General features: G+C 45.2%; 1 protein-coding gene across 11 annotated transcripts in view; it reads left to right on the top strand.

The window, feature by feature from the left end:
- The window catches only part of ZBTB35 (zinc finger and BTB domain containing 35), a 119359-nt gene that overhangs the window by 60322 nt on the left and 44419 nt on the right, over window positions 1-14618 (top strand). For 2 of the 11 annotated variants that reach the window (XM_017895972.1, XM_017895973.1), the window contains exons 2-3: window positions 6561-6699; window positions 7720-7821. In XM_017895972.1, coding sequence (XP_017751461.1) covers window positions 6561-6699; window positions 7720-7821 — 241 coding nt within the window. Of the gene's footprint in view, window positions 1-5251; window positions 5647-5731; window positions 5796-5960; window positions 6350-6560; window positions 6700-7719; window positions 7822-14618 lie in introns of those variants that run through there. The other 9 variants (XM_017895980.1, XM_017895975.1, XM_017895982.1 and 6 more) reach the window with 9 other exon arrangements.

The following is a 14618-nucleotide window of genomic DNA, read 5'->3' as shown; positions in this document are numbered from 1 at the left end:
CAGGATGGTCTCGATCTCCTGACCTCGTGATCCGCCCGTCTCGGCCTCCCAAAGTGCTGGGATTACAGGCTTGAGCCACCGCGCCCGGCCCGGAACTGTGTTTTAACAATAACTCATTCTAAGTCATTTACCATGTACCTGACTATGAATGTTACTAGTGGAAATCATAATGTCTGGCAGATTGCTATCATATAAATTCCTGGCCACCAACTCCTACTGCATGCTGTTATTGCTGTGCTTCCTGTTGATGCTACTGTGTTATTACTGTGTCCAGGGTCCATTTCAAATCCTTTCCATTCTGTTCTGTGGTAGGCAGCGTCTATGATTGTTCCCAATGATCATGACTTCTGCTATTTGTGCCTTTGTGTCATTACCTTCCTTTGAGTGTAGGCTGACCCTGGTGGCTTGCTTCTAAAATGTAGAATATGGCAAAAGTGATGGAATGTCACTTCTGAGATTGGAATACAAGAAGACTTTGGTTTCTGTCTTGCTCACCCCTTCTTGCCTTCTCACTCTGATGGACTCTAGCTGCCATGTCCTGTGCAGAGCCTAGCATGAACAGAGGCCTTGCGGAGAACTGAAGTCTTCAGTCTAAGAGCCAGGGAGGAACTAAATTCTGTCAAGAACCACTTGAGTGACCTTGGAAGCAGAACCTTCCCCACTGGAGCCTTGACATTAAAGCCACCTTACCTGACAACTCCATAAGGGCCTTGTGAGTGACCCTGAAAGCCCAGCTATGTGACACTTAGATTTCTAACCCACAGAAAGTATGAAATAATAATATTGTTTTAAGCCACTAGGATTTGGGGTAATTGGTTACCTTGCCTTCAATAACTAATACATCTTTCAAGCTCATGAAACTTCTTCATCCCCAACACACAAACACTTTTTCTCTCCTATTCTTGACTTTTTAGTAGATGACATGACCATCTATCTAAGGAAGAAAATAGAGGTCTTCAGTTTGATAGGAATTTCCTTAACTTCTTGAAAGCTAATCTACACTCTCAAGAACTTTCAATCCATTAATCCCTCTCTTGTACAATTACTCCTTTTCCTCTTGTACTTTCATCTTCTTCTTCTGCTGGATCCTTCCCCCTCACCATTTAAATAGCCTAAGTCTCTCCCATCCAAACACACAAAAAATAGTAAAACTGGCTAGACTCTACAGGTACTCCTTTCATCTCTTCTCTCATTTTTAAATGAAAGTTCTAAAATTGCTGTCCCAATTTTCCTAGCTATTTCTTAACCTACCTGAATATAGACTTCTCACCTCCCCTTTCTTCCCCTCAGAACTCCGTTAAATCTTTTCTTGCTAAGGTCTTCTGCCAAAGACATTCATGATGCTAAATATACCAGACCATTTCCAATCTTTTTTTAGCCTGACCACTTGGCAGCATTTGGCATTGCTAACCACACTCTCTCTTTTTTTTTTTTTTTTTGAGATGGAATTCTGGTCTTGTTGCCCAGGCTGGAGTGCAATGGTGCCATCTCAGCTCACTGAACCTCCACCTCCCGGTTTCAAGCGATTCTCCTGCCTCAACCTCCAGAGTAACTGGGATTACAGGTGCCTGCCACCACCACACATGGCTAATTTTGTATTTTTAGTAAAGATGGGGTTTCTCCATGTTGGTCAGGCTGGTCTCGAACTCCTGGCCTCAGGTGATCCTTGGCGTCCCAAAGTGCTGGGATTACAGGCATAAGCCACTGCACCTGGCCCACACCCTCTGTTTTGAAACACTCTCCTTTCACGGCCTTATTGATGTCATACTCTTCCAGTTTTCCATCTTTCTTCAGCTGCAGTACTCAGTCCTTTCAGCTTCTTCCTTTTCAACTCAATCCATAAACATTGATACTTTTTAGGTACAAAGTCTTACACTCTCTTCTGTTCTGACCCTATAGACTAGGAGTCCCAAACTCAAATGCCTTTAGGGACTAAGCAAATAAGGAAAATGAATTAAGATAGCTGAGTCCAAAACATTAGAAACTGGTGGGGATTGTAGTGAACTGGACAGCTCAAATCCTATATAGAAAAGGGTTCTCCATTTGGTTAAATTCAATTGCTGTAAAAGAAGAGCAGCCCTATATACTGGAATTTCCAAAAAGCCCACTTTTTGTATAATTTCTTCATCTTAAGAAACACCATGGCCAGGCACGGTGGCTCACGCCTGTAATCCCGGCACTTTGAGAGGCGGAGGCAGGTGAATCACCTGAGGTCAGAAGTTCGAGACCGGCCTGGCCAACATGGCAAAACTCTATCTCTACTACAAATACAAAAAATCAGCCAGGCGGTGGTGGCGGACTGTGTGAATAGTAACGATTATGATACTATTTAATTTAACTTATGTGTTATTTATTTATTTATTTGAGATGGAGTCTTGCTCTGTCACCCAGGCTGCAGTGCAGTGGTGTGATCTCGGCTCACTGCAAGCTCTGCCTCCTGGGTTCATGCCATTCTCCTGCCTCAGCCTCCCAAGTAGCTGGTACCACAGGAGCCCGCCACCATGCCTGGCTAATTTTTTTGTATTTTAGTGGAGACGGGGTTTCCCTGTGTTAGCCAGGATGCTCTCCATCTCCTAACCTCATGATCTGCCCGCCTCAGCCACCCAAAGTGCTGGGCTTACAGGCGTGAGCCACCGCNCTCTACTACAAATACAAAAAATCAGCCAGGCGGTGGTGGCGGACTGTGTGAATAGTAACGATTATGATACTATTTAATTTAACTTATGTGTTATTTATTTATTTATTTGAGATGGAGTCTTGCTCTGTCACCCAGGCTGCAGTGCAGTGGTGTGATCTCGGCTCACTGCAAGCTCTGCCTCCTGGGTTCATGCCATTCTCCTGCCTCAGCCTCCCAAGTAGCTGGTACCACAGGAGCCCGCCACCATGCCTGGCTAATTTTTTTGTATTTTTAGTGGAGACGGGGTTTCCCTGTGTTAGCCAGGATGCTCTCCATCTCCTAACCTCATGATCTGCCCGCCTCAGCCACCCAAAGTGCTGGGCTTACAGGCGTGAGCCACCGCGCCCAGCCTATTTTTTTTTTTTTTTTTTTTTTTTTTTTTTTTTTTTTTTGAGACGGAGTCTCGCTCTGTGGCTCAGGCTGGAGTGCAGTGGCACGGTCTGGGCTCACTGCAATCTCCGCCTCCCGAGTTCAAGCAATTCTCTTGCTTCAGCCTCCCCAGTAGCTGGGATTACAGGCACATGCCACCATGCCCACCTAATTTTTGTATTTTTAGTAGAGACGGGGTTTCACCATGTTGGTCAGGCTGGTCTCAAACTCCTGACCTCGTGATCCACCCACCTCGGACTCCCAAAGTGCTGGGATTACAGGCATGAGCCACCGTGCCCAGCTGATGATAATATTTTAAAACACCAATTCAATCTACAAGCTGCTAGCCTATCACCCCTGCAGACTCTCTTTAAACAATCCCATCTATTCTTAACACTTCAATATTCCTTCTATGCTGTAAACTTGCAAATCTCTATCTCTACCGTTAGGCTTCTTCCCTAAACTATATGTAGGCCCATATATCCAAGGGCTTCTAACATCATCTCCTTATAATAACACCTCTGGTTCCATCCTCTCTCCCCATCCAGCTCCGCCAGTTGTGTTTTCTAGTTTGGTAGATGGTACCAACAATCTACAGGCTCAAGCCAGAAATCCAGGAGCCATCTTTGACTATTCCTTCTCCCTTGTCACCAATGTATCTAGCAATATTTATTTAGTATCTATGGCATGCTTTACAGCCAATGTTGGTTCCATCTCTAGATTTTTTTTTTTTTTTTTTTGAGAGAGGGTCTCACTCTGTTGCCCAGGCTGGAGTGAAGTGGTACGATCTCAGCTCACTGCAGCCTCAACCTCCCTAAGCTCAAGCAATCCTCCCACCCCAGTCTTCTAAGTAGCTGAAACAACAGGTGCACACTATCACTAATTTTTTTGTATTTTGTAGAGAGGATGTTTCACCATGTCACCCAGGCTCGTCTTGAACACCTGAGCTCCAGCGATCCTCCCCTACTGGGCCTCCCAAAGTGCTGGAATTACAGGCCTGAACTACTGCGCCCAGCCTATCTCTAGATTCTGACCAGCTCTCTAGTTCCATTTTCCCCCATGGTTTCATCTACATTACTAACAGTCTCCCAATTGATCTCTACTCCTAGCAGCTTTTCCCATTTAATGTTTTCCATACTAAGGCTAGAATTATCTCTTTAAAAAGCAAACATTAGGATGTCACCATACATCAAGGCTTCCCCTTGCAAAAAGAAAATCTAACATCTTCAACACTGTACATCTTCAACACTGTACATCTTCAACACTGTACAAAGGCACCTTTGTGCGTCTATCCAGCAACATTCTTTCAGTTTCCTGAATGCTATAATCCTGGTGCCTTTGCATGTGCTATACTTTTGGCTAAGAACACTTAGACTTCACATCACTTAAAAACATTTTTTTTTGTTTTAATACAAATGGGGTCTCGCGATGTGCCCGGGCTGGCCTCAAACTTCTGGGCTCAACTCCTCCTCCCCAACTCCGCCTCCCAAAGTGCTGGGATTACAAGCATGAGCCACCGCACCCGCCCACATCTCTTCTTACAGGTCAACTGGCTTTCCTTGACACCTAGTTACTTTGTTCTTCAGGTGTTGCAAAACTCATCAGTAAGCACCTAGGCAATTAGTGTTCAAAATATCCATGGACTCTCCGACTTAAGATTCAGAAAGGCAGAAACCACATGTACCTTGTTCACAACTCGATTTCTCAGTGCCTAGTACTAGGATTCTCAATGGTCTGTTGAAATAATGATTACATTTTTAGCATATAGCTATTTGAGTTCCTCCCTAATCCCAATTCTCAAGTTCTTTGAGAGAAAAAATAAATAAATCTCAATTTAAGGATTATCCTCACAATGTATTCATATATAATATTTCTTTGGAGGAATGAAGGAAGCAGTCACATGCAGCTAACTGTGGGTCACTGGACTTTTTTTTTTTTTAGACGGAGTCTCGCTCTGTCGCCCAGGCTTAAGTGCAGTGGCACTACCTCGGCTCACTACAACCTCCACCTCCCTGCTTCAAGCTATTCTGCCTCAGCTTCCCAAGTAGCTGGCATTACAGGCGCCTACCACAACGCCCGTATAATTTTTGTTAGTCAAGACGGGGTTTCGCCATGTTGGCCAGGCTGGTTTCGAACTGCTGACGTCATGTGATCCGCCCGCCTAGGCCTCCCAAAAGTGTTGGGATTACAAGCGTGAGCCACCGCGCCCGGTCTGGATTCTTTAAAAGAGTGGGGGAAGATCTGCAGTAAGGGGATCCAGTGTAAATAATTCTGAGCAGCCCCAAGTCCTGAGCCCAGCAAACACGTGCTGCGGTCGGGCGCGGGGAGGGCGCGCTTCGCCGAGGAAGATCCCGGGCGGCCGGAACGTGCTCGCGCCCGTCGTTACCTCTGCCGGCGCCGCGGCCCCCCGGGTGCCCAACCGAGCGCACGTGCGTCCGCGGGGCCCGAGAAGTGGAGACCCTGCTCTCACGAAGAAAATGGAGGACGAGCCACGAGTTAGGGGTCAGGAAAGGCTTGGGGCGCATTATGCCCTGGGAGGAGAAAGCAGGGAACAAGAGGCTCTGAGGGCCCGAGAGGCAGGAGGGCGGCCCACGAGCTAGGTAAGGCGGGTCGACCGAGGTCTCGGAAGGAAGGGGGCGGGGCAGGACGGGGCGGAAGGGGCCGCGCAGTAGCTGGGTTGAGGACGGTTGGCGAGTTCATTCTGGGCTGGGGTTGGGAAGTGTCCGCCCCTGGAGTCAAGCTCGGAAGGGTGAGAGGTGGAAGGGCGGCGACTTAGTTTCCCAGCTTCTGGCACTGCCAGGCCCTGCACGAGCTCAAATCGACCGCAGCCCGGTTCTTTCTCAGAGCTCAAGTCCTTGCCTTTCTTGAGCGCCAAATCCCCACGCTGGGCCCCGCCCATCCGCTGAGGGGTGTGGACAGGGGCGTGGCCCGTTCCCTTGCTGGTCGGCGCCCTGAAGGCGTCCGCGTCAGCCGGAGCTTGACGTGGTGACGCTGTGCGTCGACGTAGGTGACGCGCAAGCCTGGGCCGCTCCTCCTTCCCTCAGTGAGTGCCGGCCCGGTCGGGGCGGGGGAGTAGAGGGAGGGCGGGGGAGGGAGAGGCGACCCGAGAGTCGTTGTGGGTCGCGGGCCGGACCGGGTCCCGGGGCGGCGGGAGCCCCGGCCGGGCAGAAGGGCTTGGCGGGCCGTTAGAGGGCCGCCACCGCTGTCGAGTCCCCTCCCTTGTTGGACTTGCGCGCCCCGGCGCTTGGAGCCTCCGGCGCTGTGCCCACCCCGCTCCAGCTCGCGTCTCCCGACTCCAATTAGGTCAGGCTCGGAGTCCCGCGGCCGCGACTCCGGCCCCCAACGCGCCGCGGCCGCTCGGCTCGCCTTTCTTCCCTCGCCTTTCTCTCCTCTTGCTTCACCCTCCCCCTTTCTTTTCACGTTGCTGGGTTTTTTTGTTGTTGTTTTATGCTTTAGGGGTTTTGTTCCTCGGCCCGAGCTCATGGGTGTACATTATCATGCTCTTCTTTTGTAGAGCAGCCCGACGGCCATGGAGGCTGAAGAGACGATGGAATGCCTTCAGGAGTTCCCTGAACATCATAAAATGATCCTGGACCGATTGAATGAACAGCGAGAGCAGGACCGCTTTACTGACATCACCCTAATTGTCGACGGTGGGTAGGGCAGTGGGCAGAGGAGCATTTTTAGCTTCAGTTTTTTTTTCAGTCCTTCGGACACCCGCCTTTTTTTTTTTTTTTTTAAACACATCCTCTATGGTCTCCCTACCAAAGCCTGCAGACCAGATTGCACTTGTCAGTGTCCACTCACACAGAGCGTGCTGCAGAAGACTGGTTGATCAGTCACGCTTTCCACGTAGTCTGGTGTTCATCTCATTTTAACTTCTTACATCCTGTTGAGTGCAAGATGATGGCGTTGGGGACAGGATGTCTCAAAATGTTTGGTTCATAGCCTCTTGTTGGTAAGCTTCTTTGAGAAGTCCCTCACAGGAGTCATTTGGGAAGTGTTGATTTCTAGTTTCCCAAATGGTCTAAAAGGGAGAATGAGAGAGATTCCTTTGCAGCACTCATACCCCCTTTGACAGTCTCCAAAATAAAGTAGGGTCTTTACCAGTCTTAGAAGTTGTCTCTATAATAAAAGAAAATCCAGCTTGTGTATGTTTTCTGTTTAGTGAAAATAGGTTTCTCAAGGTAAGCTCTTTTTAAAATTATGGGTCTGCCATAGATGGAGCCTCCAAATATTAGGCATATTAAAATGTTTTTCATAGCAGACATATCCAGCTTTGTGTTTGCGGCTTTTTTCTCTTTTTCCAAATGATATGTGACCTTTTAAAGAGTTGTCCTTTTATTTAGCAGTTTCAACTGAGTTGGATATGCTTCTCACTACTTAATTGGAAATAACAAAGTGTCAAGAGGCTCCTTACCTAGTGTTGTAAATTAGCCTTTATAAAACTAAAGGAGTTTGAAGTGAAGTTTTAGCTTCCTATCTAATTGAGATTAACATTTGCCAGGATAGCTGCCAAGAATATTCTGCATTGAGTTCAATAATTTATATAGTTATGTAATGAAGGAAGACCTATTTTTTGTTTTATATGATTTTTCAGTCTTTTATATAGTTTTACATTTGATTTTCGTGCTTGTGTATTATTTTCTTTTTTTTTTTTTAATTTTACCTAGGACACCATTTTAAGGCTCACAAGGCTGTTTTGGCTGCTTGTAGTAAGTTCTTCTACAAATTCTTTCAGGAGTTTACCCAAGAACCTTTGGTGGAGATAGAAGGTAAGTGACTGTTTATTTTTTATTTTTTATTTAATAAGTCAAAGAAGCCGTTTTATTTAAAAGCTTGTTTTAAATACAATACTTAGCAAACAATTGGTGAAGCAGTTTTAGACACAAGACGCCATGGGAAATAGGCATCAGTAGTTCTATAGGTAAAGGTAGATAAATTGTTCTTCTGATACCTGAGAAGTCTTACTTTCAGTGAAGTGCTTGGTTGAATGATCTACCAGGAAAAACTTAGATGGTAGGTGTTGGTCTTTTCCATTGTGGAAACTGGTGGTCATTGTCTTTTGAAAACACGTATTAAACGTGAATTACCGGCTTTGTTCAGTGCGTTTATGTTTCAGACCGGTGGAGATGCTGCAGGTTACAGTAGAAACTTCTACTGTACTCTGTAGCAGAAGTAGTGATGTACTAGCAGAGGTACAGATGACATGCACAGTGTGAAGTGGGCTGCCATAATAGGAAGAAAGCTAGGAAAAATGAACTGAAGTAGCATTCAGAGGAAATTCTGGCTCTACAATGGGATGGATCAGTACCTGTTACCTTGAAGCAAAAGTGATTTTTGTACTTTCTAAACATTTTTCTAATAACCTGCCAAGTGCCAGGCATTGTAATATATAGTTTGTGTATTGTCTAATTGCTCACAGCGATCCTTTGATGTTGGGCATGATGGCTTGTGCTTGTAATCCCAGCTATTTGGGAGGCTGAGGCAGGAGGATTGCTTGAGCCCAGGAGTTCAAGGCCAGCCTGGGGCAACATAGACCCTGTCTTTTCTTTCTTTTTTTTTTTTTTTTAAAAGGAAAGTGGTGTTACTTCTAATAATTTACACTTCAGGAAAGAGACTCTAAAACGTTACTTGCCCAGGGTTACCCAACTAGCAAGGAATTAAGTCTGTGCTATTAATTACCATGTTTTTTCTTCTGCTACTGCAGTAACTCCTCCCCTACCACCGGCATCAAAATCTGAAACAGTAGGAAATAAATCTGTTTGCTTATGTAATTACAAAATTTTAGCTTCTTTTAGGGTTCTTGGATTTTGGTTTTCTATCTATTTCATCGTGTACGTATTCTTTGTTCTGAATGGGTTGCTTAGAAACTTGCTTTTTTTCTCTTTGATGCCTAGAGGAGTAAAGAAAACAAAAAGAGTTAAGAATATTCTTTAATTTTGGTATATTCCAGTTTAGCATTATAGCTGATACATTCACAGCTAGATTATCTTTTAATATCTATGATCAGGACAGGGATATAATTATGGAAATTCACAAAACTTAGTAAGAGAATCTGACTGCCCAGTTGATAGTGGTTTCTACTACAAAGTAAGCCTCCATGAATTCATTCACACCTGAGGCTTTTTAAATATGTGACCTCAGGCAGGTTATTTTACCTCAATTGCATGCTTTTCTCCTCCTCTGAAAAGTGGGTTCATAGGCTGATAAAGACTAATTGTGATAACATGCAGAATGCCTGGCATAATACTTGGTGTATTGTCAAAGTTTAATAAACAGGGACCGGCCTAGGAAACATTAGGGAGACCCTTCTCTACAAAAAATTAAAAAAATTATTAGCTGAGTCTCATGGCATATACCTGTGGTCCCAGCTATTCAGGAGACTGAGGTGGGAAGATTGCTGGGACCCAGGAGGTCAAAGCTGCAGTGAGCCGTGATTTTGCCAGTGCACTGTAGCCTGGGCGACAGAGCAAGGCCCTGTCTCAAAAAAATATATATCGTATTGAATACCTATATTATGTACTATGTTAGACCCAGGAGATGAAGAATTAGTGAATAAGACATCCCTTAAAGTAGTCGGAAAATTCCGTAGCAGGTGAGCAACAGGCAAATAAAGGAGTTTAAAAAGTATTACAAAGACTATTACTGTGAAATGGTATCACTGAAGAGGGAGAATGAATGGTTTGGTGGTTTGGTCTTCCTTAGAGAGGAGAGAATTCAAAGAGGAGAGTCTGAGCAGAATTTTTTTTTCTTTTTTTTGGAGATGGATTTTAGCTCTTTTTACCTAGGCTGGAGTGCAATATGATGTGATCTTGGCTCATCGCGACCTCCACCTCCCAGGTTCCAGCGATTCTCCTGCCTCAGCCTCCTGAGTAGCTGGGATTATAGGCACGTGCCACCACGCCCAGCTAATTTTGTATTTTTAGTAGAGACGGGGTTTCTTCATGTTGGTCAGGTTGGTCTTGAATTCCCTACCTCAAGTGATCCACTCGCCTCTTCCTCCCAAAGTGCTGGGATTACAGGCGTGAGCCACCGTGACTGGCCGAGTCTGAGCAGAAATTTTAAGTCTTAAAAAAACAAGTGACTCAGCCGGGTGCGGTGGCTCACACCTGTAATCCCATCACTTTGGGAGGCCGAGGGTGGGCAGATCACCTGAGGTCAAGAGTTGGAGACCAGCCTGACCAACATGGTGAAACCCCGTCTCCACTAAAAATATACAATTAGCTGGGCGTGGTGGCGGGCACTTGTAATCCCAGCTACTCAGGAAGGCTGAGGCAGGAGAATCACTTGAACCTGGGAGGCAAAGGTTGCGGTGAGCCGAGATCACGCCATTGCACTCCAGCCTGGGCAACAAGAGTGAAACTCCGTCTCAAAAAGAAAAAGTGGCCCAAGCTGGAATATTTGTTGCTGGTAGAATGAGCACACACTACCTGGAGGAGTAGAAGTAGAGCCTGGTCTTCTGAAGACTAGTCACCTTGAGATTTGGGTCTGTGGAGTCTTCAGTATTTGAACTCGAGATAGATAAGAAAGCAAAATAGACACTCTTTTATTTCTGTCATTTGGTCAGATTCAGGTTTAAATAATTAATTTGGTTCAGTATCTTAAGCCCTTAACTGGGGTTACTGTACTGTCTAGCAAGGTCACCTGGCTGTGGAGAAAGCCCTGGGCATATAGTTAGAAAACTGAGTTTTAGCTCTGTTTTAACTGTTCTGTGTGTTGTGTGACGTTAGACATCTTGGATTCCTTATTTTTCATATGTCACATAATTTTGGAGTATGTCATGGACATTTGAATATTTTGTTACAAGACTGGATGCTCTTAAAATCCTCTGGAAAATATTTTTGGTTTTTTGGTTTTGCTTTAGCGGGCAGTTAACCTGGTTAGGTTCAGACTGCCTCTGTGGGCTGCGGATCCAATTTGAACTTAGTTTTCAAAACCTTTGTATTGCCGTTCAGGTCCCAGGTGTGCCATCCGTGCCATTGTGCAGTTCTCAAAGCCTTTGCTCTGCCGTCTTGGGTCAGTTCCACACATGGGCATCTTGGTGGTAAATGAGATTGTATACACAAATGTGGAGGACTTTTCTCCTTCCCACGATATCCCTTGTACACAAGCTCCCAAGAGTTTCTTTTCGTGGTTCTTTGGTGAGAAAACTGGGATTTTAGCTTCTTTGTGCTTTCATACATTTTCTGTGGAGGGGCTCATTTCCTGGACAAAATGGAGAGAGAGAAAAGTTAAGAGAAAAAAATAAAATGAATTTCCTTCTCCATACTCTTCAGATCATCATCTTTTTCCTGGTTCTTTTGTCAGAAGAACTTTCTTTTAGAGCTTAGGAGACCACCACCAGCCACAGGTGTGCAGACTCAGAATTGGGACTTTCCTTGAGGCAGAGCTGAGAGAGAAGAAAAATTACCAGATATCCATCCCTCCCCATTGTCCCTCTCCCATTCATCGTCTTTTCTGGTTCTCTATCCAGAAGGAATTTCTCTTGAAACTTTTCTCTGTCTCCACTCACTGCACAGTTAGGTTTGGGCTGTCCTCAAGTCTAAGCTCACATTTGTGGGAGGAAAAAAACAGGAAACTTACTACTGTTTGAGTTTTGATTTCTCTTCCCAGTCTGCTTGCTTCAACTTACTTTTCAGCGTCCTTGTATATTTGCTTTATGTGTTCTTTCCAGGATTTTTAGTTGTGATCAACGGACAAGATAGGGTGGAGTGTGCATTCTCCATCTTAGCTAGAACTGGGACCCCATCCCCCACTCGTAAAATACAAATAATGACTTACAGCATGGCACATTAGATGGGCATTAGAGACACCAGGGAAGCTATCACAAATACAAATGTCCAGGTTGCATTTCCAGATAATTAAGTCTTTCAGTAGTGGGATCCAGGCAACTATATTTAAAAGTTCTCTAGGTTCTTGCTATGTAGGTTGTGGTCTGAGGACCACATACATGGGGATCATTAGGAAACTTGTTAGAAATACAGACTCAGGTTCCACTCCAGACCTGCTAAATTGGAACAAGGTCTCCAGATGATGCGTATGCACAGTAAAATTTGAGGAGCACTGCCCTCGCATGCTTCTAGTGTGCAGTCAATGTCGAGGACCACTGTCTTAGAGGATTGCGTAAAAGCAGATGACAAGTGTATAAATTAAGATTGTAATATTCTCTGAGTATAAACTCATTAGGTGCAAGCTGAGCTCACCCTCCCTGTTTTCTGTGTTCCTGGTTGAAGTAAGTTACCTTTGATTAGAACCACAGGTTCATCTTTGACTTCAAATCAGATTTATTGCTATTGAAGCTAATTGGATCCCAGCTCAGCTTTGTGACTTGGATTCACACCATACAAAATCTTCAACAGACCTTCATTCCTTTGTTCAGAACATACAGCCTTCTAACCTGAACCTCCAGTTTTCTAAATTCATTCTTTTTCTACTTCACCTGAAACCACAGATCCATAGCACTTAGTTTCTCTGTAATAGCAACTCTAACATAGTGTCCAGAAATTTTAGCCCCTACTGTCAAGGACAAAAAACATCCTTGTACATGTTTATACATCTTTTTGAGTAGGAGTTTTCCACCAGTTGCAGGGATTCCCTGAGTCTAGAGTAATTCCAGAATGCTGCCCCCTTTTACTCCGTTCTAAGCATTGCTGGCAGGGAGAAGACTCAGATTAAGTTGTTCACTTCAACATTTTCCTTAGATACTCTCTTAGAAAAGTTGTATTCTGCACACTTCTGTTATGAAGGGAGTAAGGGATTGCTGAGATTTGTTAAGTTACCAAACTAATCTTGATGTATAATTACTATACATCTACCATCACTTCACTTAGCTGGGCAAGTGTAATCAGTTTGGTTCATGTTAGCTAATTAGGTCACTGGTTTGTTCCTAGGACAGTGTTGGGCTGGTCATATAAGTTAGAAGCACCTGGGGGCCAGGCGCAGTGGCTCAGGCCTGTAATACCAGCGCTTTGGGAGGCCAAGGCGGCCAGATCATGAGGTCAGGAGATCGAGACCATCCTGGCTAACACGGTGAAACCCCGTCTGTACTAAAAATACAAAAAAAATTAGCCGGGTATGGTGGTGGGCACCTGTAGTCCCAGCTACTGGAGAGGCTGAGGCGGGAGAATGGTGTGATCCCGAGAGGTGGAGCTTGCAGTGAGCTAAGATTGCACCCTGCACTCCAGCCTGGGCGACAGAGCGAGACTCCATCAAAAAAAAAAAAAGAAGCACCTGGGGTGCTCATAATAAACAAAACAAAAACCCAGATATTTATCCTAGTTTTGATTCCAAAGATCAGGTACCAGTACTTTTTTTTTTGGAGACGGTCTTGCTCTGTCACCCAGGCTGGAGTGCAGTGGTACCAGCATGGCTCATTGCATCCTTGACCTCCTGAGTTCAAGCAGTCCTCTCATCTCAGCCTTCTAACTGCAGGCACATACCACCAAGGCCAGCTAGTTTTTGTATTTTTATTTTTTATTATTATTACAGTTTTTGAGATGGAGTCTCTGTTGCCCAGGTTGGGTTGCAGTGTGGTGCGATCGTGGCTCACTGCAACCTTTGCCTCCCACATTCAAGCAATTCTCATGCTTCAGCCTCCCAAAGGGCTGGAATTGAGGCGCCTGCCACCATGCCCAGCTAATTTTTTTTGTATTTTCAGTAGAGACAGGGTTTCACCATGTTGGCCAGGCTGGTCTCAAACTCCTGATCTCAAATGATCTGCCTGCCTCAGTCTCCCAAAGTGCTAGTATTGCAGGCATGGGCCACCATGCCCAGCCTAGTTTTTATATCTTTTGTAGAGAAGATATCTCACTACTTTGCCCATGCTCATCTTGAACTACTGGCCTTAAGCAATGCTCCTACCTTGGCCTCCCCTAATGCTAGGATTACAGGCATGAGCCACCACACCCAGCCCTTATACCAGTACTTTATTTAGTCTATAGGTGATTCTCATCAGTCAAGACAGGGAGCTAGGTCCACAATTCCTTATTCACATCTTGGAGGCCAGACATACTTCTCAACATTCCAGATTTTAGAACTTTTCTAAGGGCAATGAAAAACATAATACTTGCAAATATTAATAGTTTAGCAGCATAGCATGTTAGTATTCACTGTAAGTGGGATAAAGACTGGACATAGCCTCATGTCAGTTGAGATCAAATTTTGCTGCCAGATTTATGGAGAAACTTCTGGGTTTTTTGTTTGTTTGAGATGGAGTCTTGCTCTGTCACCCAGGCTAGAGTGCAGTGGCACGGTCTCGGCTCACTATAACCTCCACCTCCTGGGTTCCAGCAATTTTGCCTGCTCAGCCTCCCGAGTAGCTGGGATTACAGGTGCGTGCCACCATGCCCGGCTAATTTTTGTATTTTTAATAGATACAGGGTTTCACCACGTTGATCAAGCTGGCTTCGAACTCCTGACCTTGCGATCCACCTGCCTCGGCCTCCCAAAGTGCTGGGATTACAGGCATGAGCCACCACACCCAGCCGAAACTTCTGGTTTTAAGAGAAATGGGAGGCCAGGCGCGGTGACTCACGCCTGTAATCCCAGCACTTTGGGAGGCCGAGGCAGG

Source organism: Rhinopithecus bieti, unplaced genomic scaffold (genome assembly GCF_001698545.2).
Source record: "Rhinopithecus bieti isolate Rb0 unplaced genomic scaffold, ASM169854v2 scaffold_28024, whole genome shotgun sequence".
NCBI lineage: Eukaryota > Metazoa > Chordata > Mammalia > Primates > Cercopithecidae > Rhinopithecus > Rhinopithecus bieti.
The sequence above is the reverse complement of the archived record's forward strand: the minus strand, read 5'-3'. Positions and strand labels throughout refer to the sequence as shown.